Consider the following 27,965-nt stretch of genomic DNA (forward strand, 5'->3'; position numbering starts at 1 on the left):
ATATATATATATATATATATATATATATATATATATATATATATATATATATATATATATATATATATATATATATATATATATATATATATATATATATATATATATATATATATATATATATATATATATATATATATATATATATATATATATATTATATATATATATATATATATATATATATATATATATATATATATATATATATATATATATAATATATATATATATATATATATATTATATATATATATATATATATATATATATATATATATATATATATATATATATATATATATATATATATATATATATATATATATATATATATATATATATATATATATATATATATATATATATATATATATATATATATATATATATATATATATATATATATATATATATATATATATATATATATATATATATATATATATATATATATATATATATATATATATATATATATATATATATATATATATATATATATATATATATATATATAATATATATATATATATATATATATATATATATATATATATATATATATATATATATATATATTATATATATATATATATATATATATATATATATATATATATATATATATATATATATATATATATATATATATATATATATATATATATATATATATATATATATATATATATATATATATATATATATATATATATATATATATATATATATATATATATATATATATATATATATATATATATATATATATATATATATATATATATATATATATATATATATATATATATATATATATATATATATATATATATATATATATATATATATATATATATATATATATATATATATATATATATATATATATATATATATATATATATATATATATATATATATATATATATATATATATATATATATATATATATATATATATATATATATATACTCAGTCGACAACCAAGAGCGCATGGCAACACCAAAAGCTATAGTCATACATCAATCACCTGGATCAAGATACTTTAGTTCACAGTCATGAACTGTGGTCCTGTTGACTTCTTTCTTTGTCCCTCGTCTCAGCGCTGTTTTTTTTCCCAGCAGTATGTACCAACTAGCTCGACGCTCCGTTTTATTGTCGTTAACAGACTGGTGCATTTTGAAGTGCCAACACTACACCCAGATCACGGGGCAGGCCGTATAGTGAAGGTTGGGGCTGTGACCACTGCAGGCTATTTAGCCTGCACACGACTCGCAATACATCGGCGCCTTTGCATCTCGCCTCGATCAAAATGCGGCCAGGAGTTTGGACACCACAGCCACGATGGCGGTCAAATCTTAAGAACCACACATCCCCGCGCGATGAAGAGGAGTTCAAGCGATAAGAATGTGGCGCAGGATTACCGACCCAAAGCAAATGAAAGCGCCCGTCCTGTCATGTCCTCTGTGTATTCGTCCTAAAAGTTAGCGCTGCTTAAATTTTAACGAAAGAAAATGCATAACCAACTAGCCCCGCAACGTGTTTTACCAAATGAAAGGAGATTAGTTATTTTGTCAGCTTGGCAGTTGCTTCAAGAAAGGACTAAGAACATTTTTTTTGTGTGCTGCGCTTCGAAGGCTCGTGAGAGGTACAACAGAGAACCAAGTGGATCGCTGCAAACCAGACGCAAATATCATGCACCAAAATATAATATGTCGCACTAAAATATAGGTAATGCTTAAATCACAAAATATGTAGTGTGGTTTCACGAATGCGTCTTGGAGTAAATACTTATTAGCGCTCCTGGGGGCGCAGCATGACGGAGAAGTGGCGAGGTGCAGGGTCGTTAGTAGCACGTTGGGCTTGAAGCGGCTTACTGCTAAGAGATTGGAAAATGTACCATGAGCTGCGTGTAAAAAGGCCTAGCAATATGTCGACGACTGCAGCAGTTTTGCCATGTATTTCACAATGGCACGTCGGGCCAGACTGACGTGTCCTAAACTAGGCAGTAGAGAACATGTTCGCGTAACTTTGTTCATGGAAGCTGCCGTTGTGACACTTGCCATACTTGACGACAATGAAAAGTTTCTTGAACAACATTGGCTCCAACCACTTGCATTTTTTTTGCATTGTTTGCTTTACTACTTGTTTACATGCCACTTTACATCGTTACTTGATCAGCAGTACGCAAGACAAACACGTTTCATTCGAACTTTGTGGACAATTCTTTTTTCACCAACGTCTGAACTGATGGCATTTAGGAAAACTTGCCCGTTCCATGTGGTTGACCTCGAAGAGGCAGTTTGACGTGTTGAGATTTCCCTGTAGCTGGCGGTCTTCGCATTGAGGAAACGCTATCCGCATGAAATCGTAGTTCCTGAATGTCAGAGGACTAGGTCTCCAGTTGAAGAATACCACCGGCTTTCCGGCCTGCCTCATGTTGTTGACGTAAGGATCCAAGTGCTTGCCAATCCAGGCCACGTTCACGCGCAGCTTGAGCGTCTCAATCTGGTACTTCAAGAGGGCGTATGAGCTCTCTGGAACGACAAGAATCAGATTGGATGAGGCCACCGTCAATAACATGTTTGAAGCATTGGTACGCAGCAAGGGCTACACGTACAGACTTCCACACAGACTTAGACTTAGCGCAGACTTCCACAGGGTTGACTGAGGTAAAGCGGCAAAAGTTGCTATTATTATTCACTTTTTAGATCCCAGAAGGCAACATACTGAAACAGAAAAACACGAAGCAACTGTGAGACTCCTATTTTACGCCTACTTAATCCATCTTTGGCCAGTGGCTCTTGGAACAGTTTGTGTTCAAAAATTGCAAGTAAACCGCTGACGCGTAAAAACGATTTCTTTACGTCCACCTAAGCGCACAAAGGCACCGCGCGTAAAACAATGTGGCTTGGCTTGGTTTGGTTTATGGGTGTCTCCCGTCCCAAAGCGACTCGGGCAGTAAGGAACGCAGTAGTGAAGAGCTCCAGAAATTTCGACCACCTGGGGTTCTTTAATGTGCACTGACATCGCACAGTACACGGGCCTCTACAATTTCATCTCCATCGAAATTCGACCATGGCGGCCGGGATCGAACCGGCGTCTTTCGGGTCAGCAGCCGAGCGTCATAACCACTGATCCACAGTGGCGGCTAAAACAATGTGGCCGCGCAAATGTCGGCCTTACGATACGGCATTATTGTGCACGGCTTGGGTTTGCAGAAGGTGCTGCTTACCGAAACGCTTTAACTAGTAATTAATGTAGTTCTGCCAAAACAACAGAGACACCGTCTCCAAACACAAACCCACACCCCACCCACCGCATGAGAGAAGTGGTTGACCAGCGCATCGCGGAGCTCCAGACCACCCTTGGAACCCAGAACTCAGGGCTTGACACAGCAGCCGTTAACCGCATCCTTGCTCTCGCTCTCTCCTCTGATTACTAGGAATTCGGATCAAGCGCTTCTAGTTCCCTTGGCTGCCACCACGCGGCGCATGGCTTTCAGCATTCAAAATTAGCGCGTTGAGATCATCCATGATCGAAAAAAAAAGAGAATGACCGAGTTGCTGCAGAACAGAATATGATAGGTCGCTAGGCTTAGCTGGGCGCTGTCCCGAATTCCTGGTGATGGTCTAGAATAACCACCATGGTACACGCGCCCTTCTGCGATACTAGCCGGAACACGATACGTGAGAGCGAGCAGCATGCGGTAGCTTGACGTTCCGAAAATTTTCGTCCATAATATATCCTAGCGGCCCGAGAGGTATTCGAACGAACGCCGACGAAAATACTGTAGCGTCATTTCCCCGACGCCTCAGACCAATCGGCCGTCGCCTCAGCGTTTCGCTCTGCTTATAATTGGCGTATAGCACTTGTCTAAACCGTCGCCGTCTGTCATGCGCCCGTCCTGCGCTTCAGCCGTGGCAGTGCAATGGAGTCCAATAGCAACGCCAAGTGGCCGCACACGAAGCTGAGAAGGCGACCGGACACGTGCCGAAGAGCGCATGAGTGCTACGACGTGTCAAGAAGCGAAATCAGCTAGGGACGATGGGGCGATGAGCGCGCTGCCTAGCACGAAAAAAATAAGCTGCTGACCGCGGAGGCACAGAACAGCTAAACAGACGAGGGACACCAATCGCGTCGCCCGTCTCAGAAAAGCGACTGGTGGCAGATACTCCCCAAACCACGGAAGCAGCCAAGGTGCGCTGCTTAGCTCGAGAAACACAAGCGCGGGCGAGGGCGGAGGCCGTGGCCAGTACCCGAGAGCGGATACCACCTTGCATCATGAGCCGTTCCAGAACGTGCTACGCTTATCCTGTAACGCAGTGGATGCTCGCGCCTATTCTCGGCAGCGAGACTGACCGCATTTTTTCCCTCGTCTACGTACTGGCAGCGACCGCTACTAAATTGCACACCTCAAAGTTAGTACGGACCAAGAAGCCCGTGTCCGAGGGTATAACTACTTCGTCGCGTGAAGGGCCTGCTGATGCACGAGGCTAGAGTCACCTGTGAAGCACAGTGATGACTGTATAGCTGGACACTGCGTGTGCGAGGACCGCCTTAGATTCTAGAAATAAAAAAAAAAAAAACGCTTTAGCGCTACGCCTTCATCACATGCAAGAGACAAGAATCGATGTAGAAGTATTATCATCGGGTTTAGTGGGATCAGCCGAATCAGCTGCACTGTCTGCTCGTCCCATTTCCCCGGAACCGTCCAAGCGACCATAAACGCACCTGGGAAGTCGGCGATGAGTGTGGCGCAGGGAGCGTTCCGTTTCGGCTGGCACAGAGGAGATCGGTAGACGCCTTTGTGGCAGTCACTGTAATTGCATACGTAGTCGTTGCTGCCGGATAGATGCTCCTGCAGCTTCGGGTCCTCCAGCAGATCCAGCATGGACGTCATGTTGGGAGAGCGGTACGAACGCCAGTGGTCCAACACCATGTCGTATTTGTTCCAGAACTCTTGGACCGTTTGTTTCGACACATACCAGCCGTACCTGGGAGAACGAGACTTGAGCGACGGGCATGGTAGCACTAAAATATTTTTTAATACTTGGTCGCGTAAGAAGGCCAGACCGCCACTACGGTGTGTTGTAGATGTACTAGATGTAAGATCAGCGACAGTTCGTCTTCAAATGACCGTAAACCTAAGTGCAGTACAAGCTAGAAAAAAAAATAATTACCAGCCTGCTATATAGCCTTTATTTATCATGTAAATAAGATATTTGGAGAAACAGGCGGATAAATTGCATGCACCGGTTGTGTTTCAGTATAAAGCATTGTTGAGTGTTAGAGTGAACTACACGACGCCGCAATGGAATCAACCACGAATCCACAAAAAACACACACGAGGACAGACAGCTGTACACAGCTAGATCAGACAAGATGGCACCAAAACAACATTGTTGAACTCACCGTCCAATAGGGCCCAGAGGACCCATGTCTGTGATGCGTTTTTTTTTCAGCCAAGGGGTAATGTCAAAAGAAGGCCCCATCCACAGCTCTAGGTTTACCATTGTCTCGGGAACGTGGTCCTCCGTGACGTTGCAGTCGCTGGATAGGTTATACGCAGCAATGAATGTACGCACCCAGTGAAACAAAACAAAAGTAGGTAATACATCTGCAAGTAAACTGATTAGTCGCGCCAAACCAAACAAGCGAACAAGGTTTGCGACCTGTCTCGCCATATAGTACCTAGGAATATGAGGGAATGTTTTCGCGAAGGAGGTGACTGGGCGCTGGCCGAGGAAACATTGTTGGAGGTCCCTTCTTACTCTTGGATTGCTCGCCAGGACTGCCATAGTGCTCATTGGGTTGCTAGGGGGGTTGGATCCCTATACGGCCATCTAGTGCCCACCGCAGCTTTCCGATGGGGACAAATTTTTCCCTGGCATTGAGCTCGTCTCATCTAGGATGAAATACTTTGCAAAATGGGTATTCAGCCGTGGTGGTGTTAGGCGAAGCTGCTCTCGCGCCACTGAAATCAAATCATTATGAAGTAGCGCACGTTGCCGAGGCTTCAGATAAGATATAAGCAACGTGTTCCAGATTTAAAGGCGTGTAACGCGAGTGTCCTAAGTGCACTGGCCGGAAGTACTGAACAAGGTCTCTATCCGCGGCAACGGGCGACCTCTTTACGTTAAAGTTGATTGTTTCTCTTTAGGATGCGAACGAGCTCGAACTCACGCCTCTAGCGCTTCAATATTAATGTCTGGCTCTATATTGTTTAATAACGTCGATTTTTTTTTTCAGCAAGGATCAAAGTGCCGTTAATTTGATCTGATTCCCATCATTTACAACAGGACCATATGCTACAAAAGTTCCTGCGACGTCTTCTAAAGCATTCCTCAGTCGACCAGCATCAGACGCTGTAAGCGCAAGCTGGTCTGTTTCTCGCCGGCAAGTTCCGGACTGGCGAGCCACAGGGCGTCTGACCACTGCAAAGCACGGCGTGAACTCACTCCAAGTTTTCCGTGTAGCATCCGGTCAGCCTCCGGAGAGATGACTCCGGGTCGAGGTTGTTCGTTTGCACAATGGACACATTCCCGTAGCCCAGAAGCTCAGTCACCATAATCTTGAACATTTCCGTGACCAACCGGTGCGTCGGTCGCCGGCTCGTTTCAACCACGATCCTCTCCTCGCGGCCGTTGATGTACATGATGCGGGGCGCGGGTTCGACCTGTTCGGCTGTGTGGACGCAAGTGGAAGGAGGGAGATCAGCCACTAATCTCAAGCACGGAGAATATTGCAAAGAAAAAGCAACATGTATTTGTTTCCTTATCTTTTTTCAAGTGCCCCTCAAAAATGCGCGTCAAAGGATTTGCCTGAGCTGCAGGCGCTTTTTCGCACGTATTTTTTTCTTCTTGTTTAGCAAGAACACTCACAACCGAATAGGGGCGAATTCTGCTTTTGTAAAGCAATAATTTGTGTCATCTAGTGAACACGGGATTTTGAACCGCGTAGCGCGCTTAAACCAGGTCTCAGTTTTGCATTGCTGTATATTAAGTCCCGTGGCTCGTGAGGATCAGATAACAGCAGATCTGTTGAAGGACGCAGGAGAGATTGTGCTAGAAAAATTAGAAAACCTGCATACGCAATGCCTTATGACTTAGAGCGTACCAGAAGCTTGGAAGAACGCTAACATTATCTTAATTCTTAAGAAAGGAGAGAAAAATTACAGACCGGTAAGCTTACTCTCTATTGCCTGCAAGATATTTACTAAGGTAATTGCTAATAGAATCAGGACAACCTTAGATTTCAATCAGCCATATGATCAGTCAGTCTTTCGTAAAGAATACTCGTCTGTAGACCATGTTCACACTATCAATCAAGCGATAGAGAAATGCGCAGGATATAATCAACTCCTATATACAGCTTGAGAAAAAACAGCGCTTGCAGACAAAGGACAAGAACAAGGAGGACACGAAACTGCGCTGACCTACCACTTTATTTCGGAAGGCAGCCGATCCGCACCTTTTATACAGAACCGGAGGAAGCGATGCGCGCGCGCAAAAACCGCCAAAGCACGGAAAGAGCCAACAGATACGTCAACTATTCTTATCGCCACCCATAACTAATAACGCAGCCCAAACAAGCGAGAAAAAAAAAGGGGGGGGGGGGGGGTAGGAAACAACTAAAGCGGGGAGAAACAAAGGCAGAGAATAAACAATTCTAAAAAGATCCTGAAAAAGCCAACAACCAACACGGCTAAACGAGTGGCAATGAAAGGTGAGAAAGATAAAAGCGCTAAAACCTAAACAGACTGAAAAAAAGAAAAGGTGCATGAAAAGCCTTTTTTTCCTTTTCTTTGCTTTTTTTGTCTTATCTTTTCTTTTCTTCTTTTCTTTTTGTTAGTCTCTTCAGGTTTTATCGCTTTTATCCTGGTCACCTGTCATTGTTACTCGTTTAGCCGTGTTGGTTGTTGGATTCTCCGGGATCTTTCTAGAAAGACTTGTTCTCTGCCTTTGTCTCTCCCCGCTTTAGTTTTTTACTCCCCCCCCCTCCCCCTCCTTTTTTTCTTCTCGCTTGTTTGGGCTGCGTTATTGGCTATGGGTGACGATAAGAATAGTTGGCGTATCTGTTGGCTCTTTGCGTGCTTGCACTTTGCTGATTTTTGCGCGTGCGCAGCACTCCCTCCGGTTCTGTATAAAAGGTGCGGATTGGCTGCCTTCCGAAATAAAGTGGTAGGTCAGCGCAGTTTCGTGTCCTCCTTGTTCTCATCCTTTGTTGTCTGCAAGCGCTGTTTTTTATCAAGATGTAGCTCAACCAACTCGCCCAGCAACACATCTTGCCCTATACACAGCGTTCATTGATTACGAGAAAGCATTTGGCTCAGTTGAAACCTCAGCAGACATGCAGGCATTGCGGAATCAGGGTGTAAAAGAGTCTTACGTGAAAATACTGTAAGATGTCTATACTGCACAGCTACCATAATACTTCATGAAGTCAGCAATAAAATTCGAATAAGGAAGGGTATCAGGCAGGAAGACACGATATCGCTAATGCTATTCATCGCATGTTTACAGGAGGAGTTCCGAGGCCTGGACTGAGAACAGCTGAGGATAAGAGTTAATGAAGAATACCTAAGTAATTTGCGATTCGCTGGTAGTGGCTGCTGATCCGGATCATGAGAGGGAAATAACTAGAAGAATAAGAATGGGGTGGAGCGCAAATGGCAGGTTCTCTCAGATCATGAATGGCAGTTTACCAATATCGCTCAAGAGAAAAGTATACAACAGCTGTATCCTACCGGCACTCACCTGCGGGGCGGAAACGTGAAGGCTAACAAAGAGGGTTCAGCTTAAGTTACCGACAATGCAGCGAGCTATGGCAATAAAAGTGATAGGTGTAACGTTAAGAGACCGGAAGCGGGCAGAGCGGGTGAGAGAACAAACGCAGGTTATTGGCATCCCAGACGAAATCACGAGGAAGAAATGGGCTTGGGCAGGGCATGTAATGCGAAGGCAAGATAACCGCTGGTCCTTATGGGTAAAGGAGTGGATTCCAAGAGAAGGCAAGCGTAGCAGGGGGCGGCAGAAAGTTAGGTGGGCGGATGAGATTAAGAAGCTTGCGGGGATACGGTGGCCGCAACTGGCAAAGGACAGGGTTAATAGGAGAGACACGGGAGAGTCCTTTGCCCTGCAGTGGGCGTAGTCAAGCTGATGATGAAGCCCCGCGGTGAGCCAATTAACGCTGTCGCATTTCGGTGGGAATCAGAGGACCTAACTCGGTAGCACGTGTACTGGAGTATTAGAACACTAGAATACATCATGAGAATATCAGATACAAATATATGTCAGCTTCCGAGCATTCGAGAAGTTCCGAGTAACGGTAAGCGTACGCCAGCTTCTGTTAGCAAATGGTATACGTCTGGTTTCTCGAAGGCGATATGAAAAATTGATGAGTTAGGTTTCAGAGGTAAGCAAAGCGCACAAAGTATGTGCATTCGGCGGACGATGTTTAAATCATAACAATAAACTTGCTTTTTAAACCCTTTGTTCAAGGTGTTCCACATTTTAAGATGCTACTAAAATCAGAATGAAACTTGAGCCCGTATCACTGAGGGCTAAAATCAGACTTGCTTTATCTTTACGTAATTTAGTACAGCAGTTTACGAAATACCGTTATGCACAGTCACAGACAAAATTATACGAAGCATGCTTCATCTATTACATTGCTCTCACGCCTAACCCAGCGAGAGTTACGGAGCACTCGAAACATACGCTAGCAATTGGCACTAGTGCGCTTGCGTACAAACTGAAAGACGCACCATATTTTCTTCACGTAACAGGTGAAGAAATTCTATTCTAAGAAATACTATTCTGACCGCGCCTGTACATATACTTGCCATTCGTCATGGAAAAAGTGAAAAAAAAAAAAGTCTTGCTTAGAAAGGTTTACCGCCAGCATAGAATGCCCAGGTCACTGTGTGTGCATTGACTGTGGAAAAGTGGTATAGCCATCAGCGAATCCAACTCGGTACTTTCCTTTCAGTTGAACAAATTTTGCGCGAATGTATGAGCGCTAAGTATGAAAACATTTGTGCGTTCATGGGACAGCAAGAAGAAAATTGTGCTTCAGCCCTGGAACATATCTGCAACCGTGGAACTTGCAGTCATTTCTTTTGCATGATTACATGCGTATGCCTGATATCTCTGAGCAGAGAGACACAATTTTCGCATTTCCCAGCTATCATGCCTGCCGGGTACTCTTCAGCAATGTACAAACTTGTACAGAGGTCAAAACCTCGTCAGGCTATTTATACTTTCGCCTAATCTCCCCTTAGACACTGTCTGAGGAACAAATAAAGCAAAAAAAAACACTGCTGCGCAAAGGGCCACCAAGACGCCATAAGTACAACACAAAAATAGTTCTTATTCCCCTGGCCTGCCGAAACTCGTCATTTCATTTGGAGGCACTTTTAGATGTCAAAAGTGCCCGGCTTTTTTTATAATTAAAATTGATAAACTTCATTGAAACTGATAAAATGCTGCAGCATCCAAAAATCGAGTCGGTCAAGCAAGTGTGTGAAAAACTGCGTGAAAAGTTGCGCACATTTGTCTTCCTTTACAGTACGCCTTGACATGACCACGTTAGACCTATCAAGCGCCTACAGTCAGAGCGCTACCGTAATCAAAGCGATAGCTGTTCCGTCTTCACTGCTACTCAGTCTAATTGGGAGCGAACAGCTTTCGAAGGGCGCTGCGCGAATACTGACCGCCCCGCTTGTAGCAGTGGCTGGAGTCATAGCGGCACTCTCCGGGCGGGCTCAGCGCGCTCAGGAAGGCCACCAAGATCCACAGACTCCAGGACGAACTCCTCATGTTAACCGCTCACCCATGGCAGGCCACGAGTTGGGTCGAGCTGCAAGCACAAACACCGGTGTGTATACGTACCACTGCAGAATCATGAGCTGCACGGTTTGAGAGAGAGAAGGAACACGTTTAGTGAAGAGCATACTTGAAAAAGCAACACATGTGTGCGTCGCTTTGTGCATGAGTTCCACAAGTATACACGGTAGTGCTTCGTTAAAACGGACACATTGGCTCCCGAGAAAAACTATCCGTAAAGCGAGTCGTGCGCAATAACTAAGCGTGAAAAAAAAAAATCACTTTGTGATTAAGATCTGCTCCTGTACGTAGTAGTGGGCGGTGAAGCGGGAATTCTACGAAATCTTGGCAGCTCCAAGTGAATTATCGTGGTCGCCAGTGTTTTAAAATTATGTGGTGCAATATGAAGCGCCTAGTGGTCCGTCCAGGAGGCATGTGATGGCCTCTCATGGCTGGCGTGACGACGTATCTCCTGCTACGAATATTCACATTCTATCAACCGCTATACACTTCTGTACTCAGTTAGCCGACAGCGTCTGAATGCGGCTGTCAACGTAGGACAACCTGCAGAGAGAGTTGTTGTTGTGTTTGTTGTGTGTTCAGTGCGCAGAGATTAGAATGAAACCGGTGGAATCGCGTACTTGTGTGAGGTGCAGTATATGACGTGAAGGGGCCAATTTTACGAGGTTTCACAGTAACCACTTTACGCGTCGCTTCCGAGGCTGCGGCAACGTCACTGCTCGGAATGCATTAACAGCGCGATTTTCTTAGGAGTATAGACACCTAATTTTGGTGGCCTGTTTTCTTTTCTACAATGACGCGAAAGACGCTACTATGCTTGAATCACCATGTGGTATTCACCTACGACCGCTAAATTATTTATCTTTTATCGGAACTAAAATATGGAATACCGTTCCGTGTTACATGAAATACACCTCCAACTTTGTTTCTAAACTAAAACGGCACTATCTGAACAAGCAGTTTGATGTACCATAGCAATGCTCCAATAGTATTGATAGTTTTACTCTGACAATGTTTGTAATGGATCCATCACTAGCCATAGCGGCTAAGGATCCAGATGACTGCACAGATATTTCTGTATAAATTTCTGCGTGAATAAACGTTCTGATTCTGATTCTAATCGATTTTTTCTGTCATGCTGTTTTGGTTTCAACAGCCGAACGATAGCTGTGACGTCAAAGTGTAGTTATATGTCACGCGAGGCATGGAAAAACTGCGATATAAGCGTGCTTCATAGTTTTAATTTACTACAGTGCTGAAGCAAGCCTTCCTCAAGTGCCCCTTTACAAAAATTTTTTCAGACAGTCGATAGACTGTCCATAGAATTCTGTCTGTAAAGTCTATAGACTCTTCATAGACAAATCCCAGACAACAGTCTATAGGCAATACAAATGCTATAGACAGTCTATAGGTAACCTATAGATTTATGGCCATACACTTTTAGTCGACTTTTGTTTATAGACAGTCTATAGACTATGAATAGACAAAAAGAAATATCTATAGGAAGGCAACAGAGTCTATAAGAAGTCAATGGACTGTACATAGACCTTTTTATAAGGGCCGGAATGTCAACAAATGTAGAAGCAGCGATTATATTGCAGTTTTTTCATGCCTCACGTGACCTATAACCCCAATTTGACGTCACAGTCACCGTTGGGCTGTTGAAACCTAAACTGCATGAGAAAGAAATTCGATTGCAGATTATTCCACGAAGTGCCACCAGGTGCCTCTCTAAGTGCTCCTCGGACGAAGTTCGTGCAACGAAACTGCGACAAGGAAATTGAGCTTTGTATAGCCAACGTTCAACGCGCTTCCACGTTAGCAAACGCACCACTCGGCGTGTTCGCATCGTGAACATACCATGACGCTGGGCTGCATAACCAGCCCTACGAGGACTACTACTATTACAGAATTTAAATATGCCCGCACGTACCACTCACTACACATCAGTCGTGGCGGTGGCTCGGCAGTGACAGTGACACTGCCGACTCCTCGGCGCTAGGACTTTCTTGCCAGACCCGCTGTCTCAGCCCTCAAAAGCATCTCAAAAGACCCGCCCTCAAAAGACCCGCCGTCTCAACAAAGCCGCGAAATGCCGAACTATCAGATTTTACTAACAAAAAAATTTGATAGCGTTGTCCTCAGTGTACCTTTAAGCCCTAAATGGTTATAAAATTAATTTCCGGAGGCTACCTTGAAAACCTCCCCCCCCCCTATGGGAATGAAAAACATTCCCCCTGCACTGCGTACCAACTCCTTCAAGGAAGTGAGTATTTCCATTGCGCTCAGGAAAAGCCCTCTGGGCGCGAATAAATTATTACCTTTTGACGGAATAAGGTTAATTACTATCAGAGAATGTGCTAGAGGACAACTGATTTTATGCCCATCTGGGCATCTATTTAGCTTCGAGTTTGCGGCACCCTTAAATACAAAAAAAAAAAATTGCCGGACGCTTACACTTCACCTTTAAGAGCAGAACGGGATAGCGTTATCGGGTCCCGTTCGCAACGTCTACTCATTTACCTAATCCCTCATTAGCATACTAATATTTACTGTTGTCCGCATCTGTACATGTCCCTAAGTCACAGATCAAAACGCATTCGCTAGGTCCACCTTGAACAAACAAGCCTTCGTGGCCTGTGCTCGCCAAGTTATAGAGGTTTTGAAAGCTCAGCCATGTGTACCAGAGAGGATAAGTGCACTGGAGGAAGTGGCAAACTAGAATAATTTATAGTGAGAGTAGTTGTCTAAAAAGGCTCACCTTTTCGATTAATTCAGTTTGTATTGCTTTATGAAATAAAGGGGATAAAGAAAAAAGCCTTCGTGGTCTATGGGTAGCGTGTCCGTGTCGCAATCCGAAGGTCCTGGGTTTGATTCCCGCCTTAACCAAATTTTCCTTTCAGCTGAATTTAATAATTAGTTGCTTATCTTGTGATTTTTCGCTCATGGCCAACGCCGCCGCTCTTTCTGCGACACGGCAGCTTCAAGCTGCTGCTTGAAAAGTCTCGACACAGATTTAAAGCTTAAGGGGTGCCATAGTGATCCGCTGCACGGCTAGGAAACGTAACCCCCGTTGGCTGGTTACTTTTGGCAAAGACGGCCTGCGTAAGAACACAAGCTAGTCAAGCATGCCAGTACGGTGGCGTACCGCACAACCATGGGTGGAAGCCGCGCCGGAGTGTCGCCAGTGATCTTTTATTTACCTTACGTCAGGTCTTTGCGCATACATAAACGCCATGCACTATTACCACTGCGCATTCCATGAGGTATACTTACATCTGAGGTTCCAAGTACGTTATATATACGTGCATCGCGGTTTCGTTTCGCTTCCACCTCTTTCTGCTCTCTCTCTAGCTTCGTCTTATCTTTCCTAAACCAATAAGGATTACTTTTTATGGTTTATTAAGAGATTTCGTGGTTTTGAAGCCTAACAAAGAGCATGTTCATGCGATATCCAGATGGCGCTTTCTCATGGGCACACCAACGTACCATTCCCACCAGTCCGATAGCGATCGCGTGATACTGGAGGGGAGTGATCGTGCTGTTTGCTCCCGAAGATTGCTTCGGGTTGGTAACGGAGTGGCGCTTTACTCAAACTCTCAGCGTCAGCGGCGAGCATTTCCTAAGCTTGCCTCGCGCTGGAAAGGTAAACTCAGCGACGTTACTAGGCGCTGTTGCAGACAGCACTGTCTGCAGCGCACACACCACACAGGAACTGCGCAGCGTGCTCAGTTTTCGCGCGGTGCCGATAAAAAAAAAATGTCGTGTAGATGACTACAATGGGCTTCTGCGCAGATAACGGCGAACAGCTCTCTCAAGCGCAGCAGCGTGTGGGAAACAACTGGCTGGGAAGCTTCCGCTGCGGACAGCGATTACAGCGACTGCGCACGTGACCACCGACACTAACACCATCGCACGCGTCCCCTCGGAGCTCTTTCATCGCATCAGTTGCGAAAAAAAAAAAATGTGGTAGCGTTTTAACGAAGTTCAACCGAGTAGACGTGCGAAAGCATGTGTCTATAGCCTGGTTGGCTCATGGTTTTGCTTTGCTTGGTCGTCGGCACGTCTGGTGACGACATTAGTTCGATGCTAGTATTAGTTGATTAAGATGACGACGTGCAATGCCCGGTGCGAGAGTGTGTTGCAGTTTAACAGGGGGCGTGATCGGCTGCGGCGATAGCATAGTCCTCGCGTGCACAGGTTATCGAAGCTGATCTGTTCGCGCCGCCGCGGGTGCGAAACCCCAGTAACGGCAATATTAATTTCAATTCTTTATTTGGCACAGGCCCACATACATCGCAAGATCTTCCTTGGGGTTTACCCATCGGAATAGTGCTTTCGCACCAATACACTACGGGCCCATGTACCAAAATCCGGCTACATGATTGGTCTAAAGCTGGGAGGTTTGCCATTCCACGCCAATTTAGGGGTTCAGATGAACTACTCAACGCCTCTCAAAACATGGTTATGTTTGACAGAATATAGCAGAAGGCCGCCACCGACATCTGACTAATCAGTTCATAGGGGACGCCACCAGAGAGCTTCAAGGGTTTCCGTAGCTTATTTCCTCTGCACTTTCTAGTAGAGAGGACAAAAAAAAAAGACTATGGTCGGGTACAAGGAAGCGGTATTTCCCCTTCAAAAGAGGACCTCCAGCCAATGGCGTCGATCGATTCTCACGACGGCATGGTTAATATCCTTGGATCTGCTAGGAAGGCATCCCAGGGGGCGGCAGATGAAAGGGCATTAAGCATGGCTCAATCAGATTAACCGCGGCGTCATAAAAATCGGTCGACATGAAAGGGCATTAAGGGCCTCCTTTGAGGGGGGCATCTGCGGCTTCATTCTTGAGTTGCGTCCGACTGTAGCCGCGAGATGCTCTGTTCAGCCTAAACTACTGCACTCTTTGCACGACTGACTTGAATGTACATGCGATTGTTCTTGCTGTTCGCACTTCGTGTGTTTGCCGATTAGGCTGTATTTTTCGATCCCACTTTTTCTGTTTCATATTTGCATGTACAAATTAGAAACCATTGTTTTTCGAATGGCCTCATCAAGTCTCTTCATTGTTTGTCAATTCTTGTATCTCATGTCTGCGGCGAATTATTCACTGCTGCGGCCTGTCATTATTCGCTGTAGCTCACTGCCCTGCTTTCGTCTCCCTTTCCCCTCGCTCTTTGTATCTAGTCTTTCTCCCATAGCTCTTCTGCTGCATCGCTGCCTCAACTCCGTCAGGAACGGCTGGCTCACCCCTCCTGGTATCATCTAAGCCTTTCCCCATGTCTCAGACGAACAGTGAAAGGCGGATAACGAGAGACAGCAACTTGCGCGGGGAAAAATTTTCTGAGTCATCGGTGTGTGTGCTTTTTGGCTGATAATGAAGTGGCAGACCGCATCATTTGAAAAGTTGCGGTGCGTGATGAGTACGCGTAAAGTCGAGGTATAAAGTCACGGCCTGCTATTGTTCTTAATTATGTTTACGATCTGCCTAGTTGGCTTTTATACCGCTGTCACACGGGCACTTTCGACCATCAGAGAACTCAACGCAGACCCGGCGTTGCTGCACGACCAATTCAATCTTGATAGAGGTTTTCGGTCCCGGTCGAGGGTTGTTACATTATTGCTCGGGAAAAGCAGTGGCCCTAAGAATGAGTCCTGGGGAACACCACGTAGAACTGCCATTTTGCTAGGTAATAAATGGTTGGTAGATACAGAATATTGAAAACTCGCTTTTACTTTCTATGACATTGTCACGGAGTGGTGATGGCAGTCCGCCAGTCTGGAAGACAGCAAAGAGGGCTTCCGAAAACAACCGTTTATTGGGCTGACTCGCGCCCACAAAGAACTAAATGACTCGGCGGTGGCGATAGCCACAAGCGTGCTCGGCAGGCGTCGAACAGAATGCTCGCAGCTCTCGGCCGTGCTCAGTTTAAAGCTGACAACGAACTTTCGAGATCAGGCGCGCAAACTAGCCACAACAGTCTGGGATAACGTAGAATCTGCTCCGCCTGGTTGCGACCATTCGAACTAAATCTGGTCCCATCCTGCGTCACAAATGGAGTAATTAAGCCGTGCGCCGGCGGCACTGAGCATGAAGAAATAAACATTACAAAGCATTGCGGCAATATTATAACTCTATAACGCGTTAATTTAAGATCATGCAGAGTACTGTCGTTCATCATGGACAAGACTTACGGCACGCAACTTTGACACCTCCAGCGCCTTCAAAGTAACCCTTTTTTCACATATGCAGTGAACATATTTAGTGATTTAGATATAGTACGACTACGAAATCTATTACTGCACAAGCTGGGACCAGTAATTTATCAGATCTTGAACAACCCAGACCACACTAAACGTTCTGAGGACATCATCAGACGGTCCAAACCGCGACCTTAACAGAATGTCTTGAGTGCGTTTTGAGGGAATCACAGCCAAACATCCCTCATAAAGATGACCTCAGTTTGTACACTGCATGAAGACGCGATGATGAAAATTTCTTAAACATTCTACACACTTTCTATCGCAGGAAAACACTATGGCATTGAGCTCGTATCAAGCAGTCTTCATCTCGCGCACGCGGCTTCTAACACAAAAATTGGAGCTTCAATTGAAGGTAAATTGTGTACAACAATAGTGATACAATGAAGAGAACAATGATGACCAAAAAATGTTTGATGTTGAGGATGCACGTGAAAACATATCTGCTGCCTCACCAAGTTTTATGTACTGCATGCTTCTGATGCCGTTGGACAGTTCGATTTTCGGGCCACAGCACATGTACTCACGGCTGTAGAGGGGACTTCGCCATATCGCCTGCAAAAGCGCTACAGTTGTCACTGTCTAAAAAGACTGCGCGAAGAACAACCCGTGACCATCGACAGTGGCGGTGATGGAACCAGTTATAATCTTAGGCGTGTCCGAACTTTTTCAAAATTTGTCAGAATATAGCGCAAAGCCATGAATAAAGCATTTTCACACATGCTGTGAATGATACCAATATTCATACCGAATGGTTCTGGACAAAAGCATTATTGAGTGAGAAACCGTTTATGAACGCAATTTTTTCATATAATGTAAGATTTCACAATAACTATCAATGCATCCGCAGATCACCCGACAGCAGTCTTGTACTTCTTTTTCTATTAACTTTTTTGCTGTCGTCAAAAGTGTTCCCCATTGCTTTTCTATGGCAGACTTAACTGTTCGACGCGATCGATGGAAACGCTTGAAAAGGTTTTGCTATATATCAGAAGAACGGACCATTGCCTTCAATATTGCCATAACAGTGTCGTACAATTTTCCAATCCTCAAAATTTTTGTGCGCAAGTGTTGCACATGTTAAGCAAATATTAACGCGCACTTAGCCGCCGCGATGGCTCAGTGGTTATGGTGATTAGCTGCTGACGCGAAAGACGCGGTTTCGATCGCGACCCCGGTGGTCGGATTTCGATGGAGGCGAAATGAGAGATTTCCCTGTATGTGCTGTGCGATGTCAGTGCAGGGAACAGGGTAGGATAAAATTTAAAAGAAATTTGTTTTTTCTAGAAATGAAGTTGCTGCACTTTTCTGAACAAGATCCAATGTCTCACTTGTGTGAGAACAGTTTTTTCGACACAAAAAATTACATTTGTACAAACTTAGGTGGTAGCGAAGCATGTCCCATTTTGCACCCACGTGTGATACGCAGCTCTCCTGCGTTAAAATAAAAAATAAAAACAGGCGCGCTGATTTTCTGCATGCTTAAAATGATCATTCGTTGTCACCTGGCAACAACAAAAAAGCTTCCTAGCATTTCGTTTCGAGCCAAATTCAGCTCAAGACGCTATGCGATTAGCCTGAAATTTAATGCTTACTCTTGCCATGCTTGGGTGCGATTTCACGAGCAGTATAGGTTTCTTTTTGGCTCTGGGCCTCAGGTTTAACAGATACTGCAATGACTAACAGCGAAGCATTTGTGCTGAAAGCATTGAATGTGCACTAATCGGCCTCTATTTGCCATCAGGCTGTTGAATTTCAGCAACGCCATCCGGTGCAGGGCACAGCGTCTGGGTTGTGGCTAGCGTCTGCCACGAATTCATGTTCTTCGCAACTCTCGTTTTCAGCAGCACATGCAGACGAGATAAAAAAACAGCCAAATAGAATGCATTTCAATTACAGAAGGCTTTTTCCTCACAGGAGGTGCGATCGTTTCCTGGAACGGCAGTTTCTCCCAGAATACCGAGCGACTGTTGGGAGGGCGCACACCACGGAACGAGCTCCGGTCGATGACTGCGCGTTGCAACTCATATATTGAGCGCGATAATACGTGTGCGTGCGTGCATTATAACCCCTCCCCTTTAAAATTTAATAATAATCGCAACATCACCCGCCGCGGTGTGAATGGATAGATGGAAAAATTTTCGTCGGAACGCATGTGTACACGATTCCGCGCTAGATGGCCATCAACCCATGGCTGACGGCGACCTGGGCGGCCCACTCCACGGCCATGGTCTGGACTACCGGGTCAGAGCTGGCCAGCACGGCCTCCCACTGCTCGAGAGGAAGATCACGTATAATATCCGCCGGTGGTGGCGCTACGCTACAGTTCCATAATATGTGGTCATAGGTTGCCAGCTCCTGACACCATCCACATTCCGGCTGAATGTCCGGGTAGATTTTGTTTAACACGTATGGGTTGAAGAACAACCTCGTCTGCAATCTTCGCCAGACGCATTCCTGCGCCTTTACCAATTGCTTGTCCGGGGGCGGGTAAATTCTCCGCTCGAGTTTGTAATGGTTAGGTTGTCGTGAAAGAGGTCGTGAAAGGACACCAGCCCATCTTTCGTAGACCTCCCCGGAACGCGCGGCTACGAAACCTCGAGCATTCATGTGAGCCGCCTCGTTCCCAGGGTTCCCAGAGTGTTGCTGCACACAAATAAATTCAACCTCCCTAGTCCATCGCCCCCGTGGCCCGATTTAGCAATCATGCCGCTGTGACATTCTGCCCCTCGCCAAAGTTCGGATGGTTGTTTTTGAGACGCTGAAAATCAGGTCAGCTTTAGTACTAGCTATAGCTATAGCGCTATCGCCGCCTCCTCTGCATTTACTGAGGAGCGGGTTTTCATTAATCCAGTGGTGACCAAGCGTCTTCGCCCCTACACCACCGCAACTGCAAATGCGTCCTGTATATTTCCCCCGCTTGACTTGCTCTGCCCGTGCGCCTGGCGCCCGTCGCTGCCCGCCTGCTTCTCGCTAGACCTACTCTCGGAGAGGTCACCGTACACAGACTTCTTGAATCGATCTTTCGCCTTCGAAACCCAGACCCATTCTCCCGCATCGAACTCTTCCGGCGTTATAGACTCTCCCTGAACGGAGTGCTCCACTGTCTTAAGCCTCACAAAGGCCCGCAACCACAAGTCACAGCCCCGGAGCCCGGTGCCGTCAGCGTCGGCTCGGCCTATTAATTAGGCCTAACCTTCCCGCACCGTGGTTGAGTGGGAAAACCATGAGAAAAACCCCTAAAAAGGGGGCAAACTTGATGAAATTTGGTGTCCACAGGAACAGCGCAACTTCCTGCAGATGGTCCCAACAAAAGCAAGCCCGAAGCACAGCGTGTTCCACCGAAAATTGGTCTGAAGGCGGGAGCACATGCGGAGCACGTCCGCACAGCGTCCGCTCAAACGCTAGCGTCCAACCGCCGGGGTGGCTCAGTCGTTAGGGCTCTCGTCTAGGGAGCCGGAGTTCCCGGGTTCGAACCCGGACGCGGCGGCCGCGTTTCGATGGAGGCGCAACGCAAAAGGCGCCCGTGTGCTGTGCGATGTCAGTGCACGTTAAAGATCCCCAGCTGGACGAAATTATTCCACTTTTTTCTCTCTTTTTTCACTTCCACCTTCCTCCCTTCCCCTTGCGGCGCGGTTCGGGTGCCCACCGAGATGCGAGACAATTACTGCGCCATTTACTCTCATAAAAAAGAATTTTTTTAAACATCATCATCGGTAGCGGACGCCACATGCTACACAGCCGTTCGAGATGGCGAGTGGGTCCGCCAGCAGACTCCGGACAGTCGGCCAGAAGAAGACGGGAGACGCCAGCGGGTGCGAAATGCGCTGCGCACGGAAGGACACCTGATCCCGCCGCCGTCCCGAAAAGGGATCCGTGGGTTTAGGCGGAGTGAAGGAACTCGACGTAAAAGCCGTGCGTTCCCAGGAACTCGCAGGGTCCGTTGCCTTCCCTACGCAAAGTAAGCATCGGCGGGAGCGGCGACGATGAATGGCCCGCTGGGTGAGGAGGTCCCTAGGAGAGCGGAGTCAACGAAGAGACACGGTCGACGCAGGGAGGCAAGAGAACGGAGAAGGGTGCCCGTGTTCACAAAGATCACTTTCCTCTGGTTCATACGAACGCGATGCTTCTGTGATTTGGTGGGGGAGGGGGCGGGGGTCTTGCTTCTTGTACTCTCATAAGAGGTATTCTCCTGGTTCAACAGAAATCCGACTTGAGTAACTTTGTGATTCTTCGTGCATAGCCCCCAGACGGCTCAACAATCCCGAACATAACCTTGATTTCACCGGGCAGGATCTTCCGTCTGAAGCAGTATGACAGAATCCTTTACTTGCATGTGGGGAGGGCGATAAGGTTAACACATACGATTTAATCCAATACGTTTAGCATATAACAACTCGCTCTAGGGATCACACTCCGTCACCGCCGCATTAAAATTAATAAAACTCAAAACTGAACATGTATGAAATTTTTTTTCTGTTCTGACACCGCAGCGGAAGGCTCATACATTAGCATTACTCACTCGTAACTGTCCTGTGAGTTTTTTATGCCCTTTTTGATTGCACGGTGATTTTCGGAGCAGCATTAGGCTGCAGCAGCTGTGATGTAAGCCGTCGCTTCACATAAGTGGCGCCATGTCACCACACGCAAACGAACCGAAGAGTTCAAAGGAGTCCCGCTCCGAAGCGATCAGTGGGGATGGCATTGATATGGAGGAAGCGATGATTATACAGACGTCAGAGATTTCCGGTGAAACCAAAATGCAGGCCTCGATTTTGGAACGCAGTCAACGAAAATTGGCTTTCGCGTAGAATAAGTGTTTAAATGCTTATAGTTTTTTTTTTCTCACAGCGGTTCAGTGACAGGCATGCGGGGGAATTTAAGGGATAAACCCCCGAAAACAGGTGCAGTGATTTTCCGGTCGCAGCTGATCTGAATGGCCGCTGCCACGGTCGCAAACACCTTTCCGTGCCCAGCTGAACGGTTCTGAAATCGGTGGCAATATTGCCCCCAAAAGAGACGCGTCAAGTCACTTGAAGCATAGGAGAGGCAGCAGGAAGTGACTAATCTTCTGCCAGTAGTGACCGAAAAATGAGAGGCCGATAAAGAGGGCCCCACAACAGCGGCGAGTCACACGTCCCGTGGGAAGCTCTGTATGCCGCATGGAAATGGCCTATCTCTGCCATTTCCGCCAAGCTACTCGGCGACAGCACGCGTCTGTAAAAAAACAACGCAGGATAACAGCGTAGGATAACGCAGAATAACAAGGCTCAGGGAAAAAGAAAAAAAGGGAGCAAAAGTAAGCCCGCCTCGATTACTGCAGTGAAAGCCGACCGCGAAGACCCGCCGGATTTGTAAACACGGAGCGCAGAATCGCGTCGCCGCACAGCGGTTGACGCAAGAACACGAGCTAACGAAAACGTCGCCGCAGCGCGTCGCGCGCATTGTCGGATGAGCGGGTGGTGTTCGTTCCTCGCCCACAGACACGGCACTGGCCGGTGCAATATCTGCTGCGCAAAGCACTTCGGCCAGTCAAGCTTTTGTGGTGGAGTGCTCCGCTCCGCTGAGCGCTTCGGATGCCGCACCATACCGGAGATGCAACGCGTAACTTTTTTTTTTTTTTTTACAGTGGCTTATATAGGCACAGACTTTTGAAAGGCCTGTCCTGCGCTAGCCGCGGCCGCCTTATCCCTGCAAACATTCCAATAATTCTCTAGCATTTTCTAATTAACCTCTGAATTTTTCCTTTTAAGAAACATCTGCGCTGTACAAAATTAACACCTTGTATGTGCTTCACTAACGCCGAGCGTTGTGCTATAGTTAGTAGTGTGCGACTTAAAAGCGAAAAGCAGCCCGCCATACCCGGCACTTAAAAGGGAAGAAGCGCGGCGCTTCGTATCAGCAGTTATATTATGGCAATTAAAATTACTAAAAGCAGAATTAAAACTCCACTAAAACAAGTCCGTCTTCGGACTTATTATAATCCAGTGAGAGCCATCATTTTTGTTGAGGAGTCTTTGTGCTTTAGACTTTTTTCATGTACGAAAAACCATACGAAAACGGAAAGTAAAAACGGGTCTATTCGTAGACTTATATTCCAGATTTCTTGTTTGCTGCTGTTTTTACCTGACCTGTATTCCTTTGCGCAAACTGTTGATCATGTAATCGATAAATAGCCCTTAATATGTATAACTGATCTTGTATAACTGATCTGACGCGACATTGAGGCGTCATCGCAAACTGACCACAGTGGCAGGCGGCGTTTAAATAAATGAAGTGGTCGCGAGAGGCTGCTCGGGAAGAACAACATGGGTCGTACAAGACCCACCGGTGGCAGAGCCGCTCATCGCTTAACCGCTGCACCACTGCGCCAGGAGTGCCATGAGGACTCCCATGGATTATGAATGTAAAGTCGAGAATTTCCAAATCCGCATATATGGGCTCTAGCAAAGTGGAGTTTTGGGCCAGTTGGTGATTCATGATTTGCAGGTTGGCTTAGCGCGATACAAACGAGGACAAGAGTGTGACACAGGACGAGCGCTAACTTGCAACTGAAAAAGTGAAGAGTGAAGCGTCTACTGTTCTGTTGCGAAAGGAATCTATTTGCTGCGTAATTTCCTGGGTTTTGCTGCTTGAAGGTGGAAGAGGCGCTTCCGTTACTTTCCGTGCAATTTTATCTCGTCGTTTAGCCCCACATTATCTAGGTTCAGATTGTCTTTATCCTGCCGCCTTGTGGATAGCTGGGAATGCGAATTCAATTCCTCGAGCTCGTAATTCTGCTTCCGTTTTTTTCAGTTGCAAGTTAGCGCTCGTCCCCTGTCCCTCTTTTTCCCTCGTTTGTCCCGTGCTAACGCAACCTGCAAAGCATATATGGACATTGATCCATTAACCTGTGCCCTAGGTGGCCCGCCTGCCACATAGGTGGGCCTATATTTTTGAAAAGGGGCTGTGTTCGGAGGAGACTGGGGTGCCCGGCCAATAGTTACAGCACCTGCCGTACTCTAGGGTGGACATCAAAGGCGAAAGGAATCGAACTGTAAACCAAACTCACAATGGTGTCTGCTGCTTCACTTCACGGCCCACATCAGAGTTAGGGCGCAGCTACCTACCTCACAAACGTTTTCCCTGCATTTTTAAGGCATCTAAGTGTCGCGCGATTGAGGGCAACGTGCTAAGTGCGCAGTGCCGTGAATAAACGACTCTCTTGATGTGGTAAATCACTAAGGGAAAGTCAGCGGCATCATTCTTTATACATAGTCAATGAATAGCATCAAGCGAGATTTCACCATGGACTCAAAATTGCAGCGTTAGAGTCCCGAGCGCCTGGTGGAAACCTCGTCGTGTCGTGGAAGACTTTAATTTGGCTCAAAAGGACTGATTGGGTTGCAGCGAGCACGTCCTCTTGCTGCAACACGCACTCCACTGCTACGCGCATCCCCGCTCGAGGTGAGGCGAGTGCACTGACCGGGAACGGGCCGTCTACCAAGAGCCAGAAATAGGCCTTTGTACGCGCCACAAATGACTCCATATGTGCATCTTTGCGCTTCTTGTCGTGCTGCACATTTATCACAGCGGGGCGTTCCAACGCACAGGACAAAAGATAAAAAAGAAATAATCTTGCGCCTGGTGATAATGCGCGCAGCGCCAAGCCAGTGTCCGGTCGCCTTGCGCATCACCTGCAGCGAGCACCCGAGCAAAGGGCCGAGCGTCCTTCTGGTCAGACATCGGAAGGCGCTCCTCTGCCCACTACTCGAGAAGCTCGCGCCGCTCAAACTCTGCTGTATGTGCGTCCATAGAGTAACATAAAAGTAAAGAGCGGACACTCGGGCCCTTTCGCGGCCGAGTTCGGCGCTTCCCCGTTTCCGCCAGATGACACTGAACGTGCAAATAAAAAAAAAGAAAAAGAGTATGGTCTTGGCATCTCTTGGCTTGCAGTGACGTGCGCTGCGCGCCTACGGCCGCAGTTACGTCAGCAACAGCGGCGTCTTTTAAGTGCGTCAAGCCAACGGGCAAGCACGCCCAGGCGGCAGTGTGCGACGGACCGACGGTGTGAGCGGCTGTATTTTTTTGCGGCGTCTGCAAGCTTCGTGGGCACGTCCGTTTTGTGTACTGCTGTGGTGCTGCGATGGTTGTTTCTTCCACCCCGTGAACTGTCCAACAAGAAGCTGCAGCTGTCGGCCTTAAAGGCGGCGGCGGCGGCTCTTCCTAAGCACTTCCAAAGAGGCAACAAAGCTGCGTCAAGGGCAGATGCCCACCACCAGGTTTTGACAGTAGAGCCTCCAAGATTCCTGTTTAGGCCAATCATCTCTGAGGCCAGTGCGTTTCCCCGGGTCCGCTAGGTGCGCTGTGCACAAAAGTCGGCCGCTGGGGCCTACGGGAGTGTCCGCTCTTTACTTCTATATTACTCTATGGTGCGTCTGCCACTTTTCGTCCGCGATTGTCCTCTCGCTCCGAACGTACTGAGCCCTCCCTGAAAATCAGTGGTCACGTGTTCTGCCTCCACCATTACAAAGCAGCGTTGTTTTTCCTGGTTTGCACGGCAGCCTTGTTTTTCCTTTTTTTTTTGTTGACATCGCCTGAGAACGATTACTTTATCTAGCTCAAGCGCTTTATCTGTTCAATGAGAAGCAAACTGATCGTGTGCTGCGATGTTGGCCCGTATTTGTTATTTGTTATCTGCACTTGCCATCTTTTGCCGCGAATCAATTCTTACGATGCATCTAAAAGTTTTGCTCCGCCTAAAAAACAGTGGCAAACTGGGAAGGGGGGTTATCGTGTATATGAGCGAAAACGCCAACACGCATGACTGCTCATTACGCCAATTTTATGTATTTTAGGCATGCTGCTCTCATCTCAATGATAACAGCAAAAAGCTTTTGTTTCTCATGAATAAAAGTACTTTCGAACACACACAAAACATGCGTATGCGAGAGCACGCGTCATCCACTGCACTAACATCGCAAGATACTAACAGTAATTCGCGTACGTTTTTATGTATAGCCCGGAGAAAAAGGATGTACCTTATACATTGATGCTGCATATATAAGCCGTTCCAGATGTTATTTAGGATATGAACTACAGCATATGTGAATAAGAGTTGAACAGCTCTGTTAGCTCGGAAGGAAAGCAAGTGAAGCGTGAAAGTGCTTGGGGAAGTTCGTTACTTTTGCTCACGTGTGTACTCAGAGGAGCTTCATTGGTTACAAAAATCCCACCCTTGAGTACACTTTTGTAGATATGTTTTTTTTTTCCTGCTAGCACTGCCAATCAGTGGGACTAAACTTCAGCATTCAACCTTGATGCAATTCTTACGTGGAACATTTTGAAGCTGGCCGGCAATGATTAACCTGTCCAAGCTGAGCCACGTAGTGCATGTGCGTGTCAGCAAGTAAAGGAAAAAAAAAACGAACACATCAGGCAAATTTAAGTGCTTATAGTTTAGGAAGCAAGACACTTACAGTACGTAAAAGCGGGCCTTTCCTACACCTGCCGAGATGCAGTTCTCAACGTTGCGAGCATTCCTCGATGCGAATCCGAACAGCGCTCCCGGATTGCGGACGAAGGTGATCAGAGTGGAAAGGGCTGAGCCAAATCAAATGCTGTGGCCATGGGGACATGCAGATATCTGATAATCGCGACCGCAACTGCCGCGCCCCTGCAGATGCGTGCGTGCGTGAGTGTCGTCTCGAATACTGGCTGCCACAGTGATACGCATCGAATGTGGCCAAAGAGGTGGGAAGTAAGTGGTCGCCAAGAGATAGCCTCCCCGGACAGGCATGTCGGAAAGCGAATGACGTAACAGCTCATAGCACGGTAGTCGCAGGACGCCGCCTAGCGGGACGTGCCGTGCAACAACAACAACGCTTGCGCCGCCATTGCAAGCGGGGCTCCGAAGCATCAGCAGTTCCTTCGACGGCACGCGACATCAAGCACGGGGCTGCAAAAGGCACACACGGAGCGATGTGCATGCAGGCCCGCCGCAAGCGCACCTCGAACACGGACAACAGTGGTCGGAGCGCGCGGCCCAGCAAGCAGCGAGGACATCGAGCGAATCCCTGGTTTTCGTTTGTGCCACAGCCGTGGCGGGGAAAGACACCACCCACCTGGAGCCGGCGGCAGGGCGTTGCTGAGCGGCGGGCGGCGAGGCCACGAGTCAGGCGCGTGCTCGGCTGCTGTTCGCGTAGCCCGCGCGGCCGGCGAGCCCACTTGCAACGCATTGGTTCAGCCGGACGAGATGGACGTCCGGCTGCGAGCGAAGGTGCGGGGGAGGCATGCCTATTGTTTTTCACTTGACGGCTATCGATAAGCCTTCAGCGCGCCGATAAGCCGCTTTGTGTTTTAATTCTTCCGGGCTGCTTATCGCCGGCTCCCGGCGTGCGATCAGAGGGCTACCGCGGGGACCTTTTTTTTTTTTCTCTCCCTCTCTTCTTTTCTCGTTATTATTCCCGGCGAGGCGCCCCTCGATATCCTTTGTGTTTTAATCAGCGCCACAGAGGCTGACCTGCAGCTGACAAGGGCCGAATCACGCACACGGGTGAAGCGCGCGCAGACTTTGACTGCCAGTTTTGACGCGCCCCACCGGAGGAGGGAGCGCACTAAGCGCACCGAGTGTGCGCAATCCGCGCAATGCCTGGTCGTTATTCATGCGCAGTGGAGCCGGAGAAAGGCGGAAACATTTGTCGGCGCCCTCTCCGCACAGGCTGAAGGTGCCAAAGGGCTCCGAGGAACACCAGCCCCCTTGACTGCATGTAGCCTGCCACAAGGCTTGGACGCCTCCCCGAGCGCAAGTCCATTGCCTTGCCCTATCCCGAGGTTTCCCAAGGAGACGACACAGACCTCGCCAAACA

The 27,965-nt window shown here is 46.9% G+C and overlaps 1 protein-coding gene across 6 annotated transcripts in view; it reads right to left on the reverse strand.

Annotated features, from left to right (window-relative positions):
• Positions 1-27,965, reverse strand: part of LOC149350698 (uncharacterized) — a 121,721-nt gene that overhangs the window by 20,810 nt on the left and 72,946 nt on the right. For 3 of the 6 annotated variants that reach the window (XM_089579816.1, XM_089579815.1, XM_089579811.1), the window contains exons 1-6: positions 27,222-27,378; positions 10,725-10,870; positions 6,469-6,694; positions 5,423-5,560; positions 4,742-5,004; positions 2,279-2,544 (exon numbers count right to left, since the gene is read on the reverse strand). In XM_089579816.1, coding sequence (XP_089435942.1) covers positions 2,279-2,544; positions 4,742-5,004; positions 5,423-5,560; positions 6,469-6,694; positions 10,725-10,830 — 999 coding nt within the window. In that variant the 5' untranslated portion in view covers positions 10,831-10,870; positions 27,222-27,378. Of the gene's footprint in view, positions 1-2,278; positions 2,545-4,741; positions 5,005-5,422; positions 5,561-6,468; positions 6,695-10,724; positions 10,871-26,576; positions 26,851-27,221; positions 27,379-27,965 lie in introns of those variants that run through there. The other 3 variants (XM_089579813.1, XM_089579812.1, XM_089579814.1) reach the window with 3 other exon arrangements.

The sequence above is a fragment of the Amblyomma mixtum genome, chromosome 3, assembly GCF_055824585.1.
Source record: "Amblyomma mixtum isolate Tamu chromosome 3, ASM5582458v1, whole genome shotgun sequence".
Classification (NCBI taxonomy): domain Eukaryota; kingdom Metazoa; phylum Arthropoda; class Arachnida; order Ixodida; family Ixodidae; genus Amblyomma; species Amblyomma mixtum.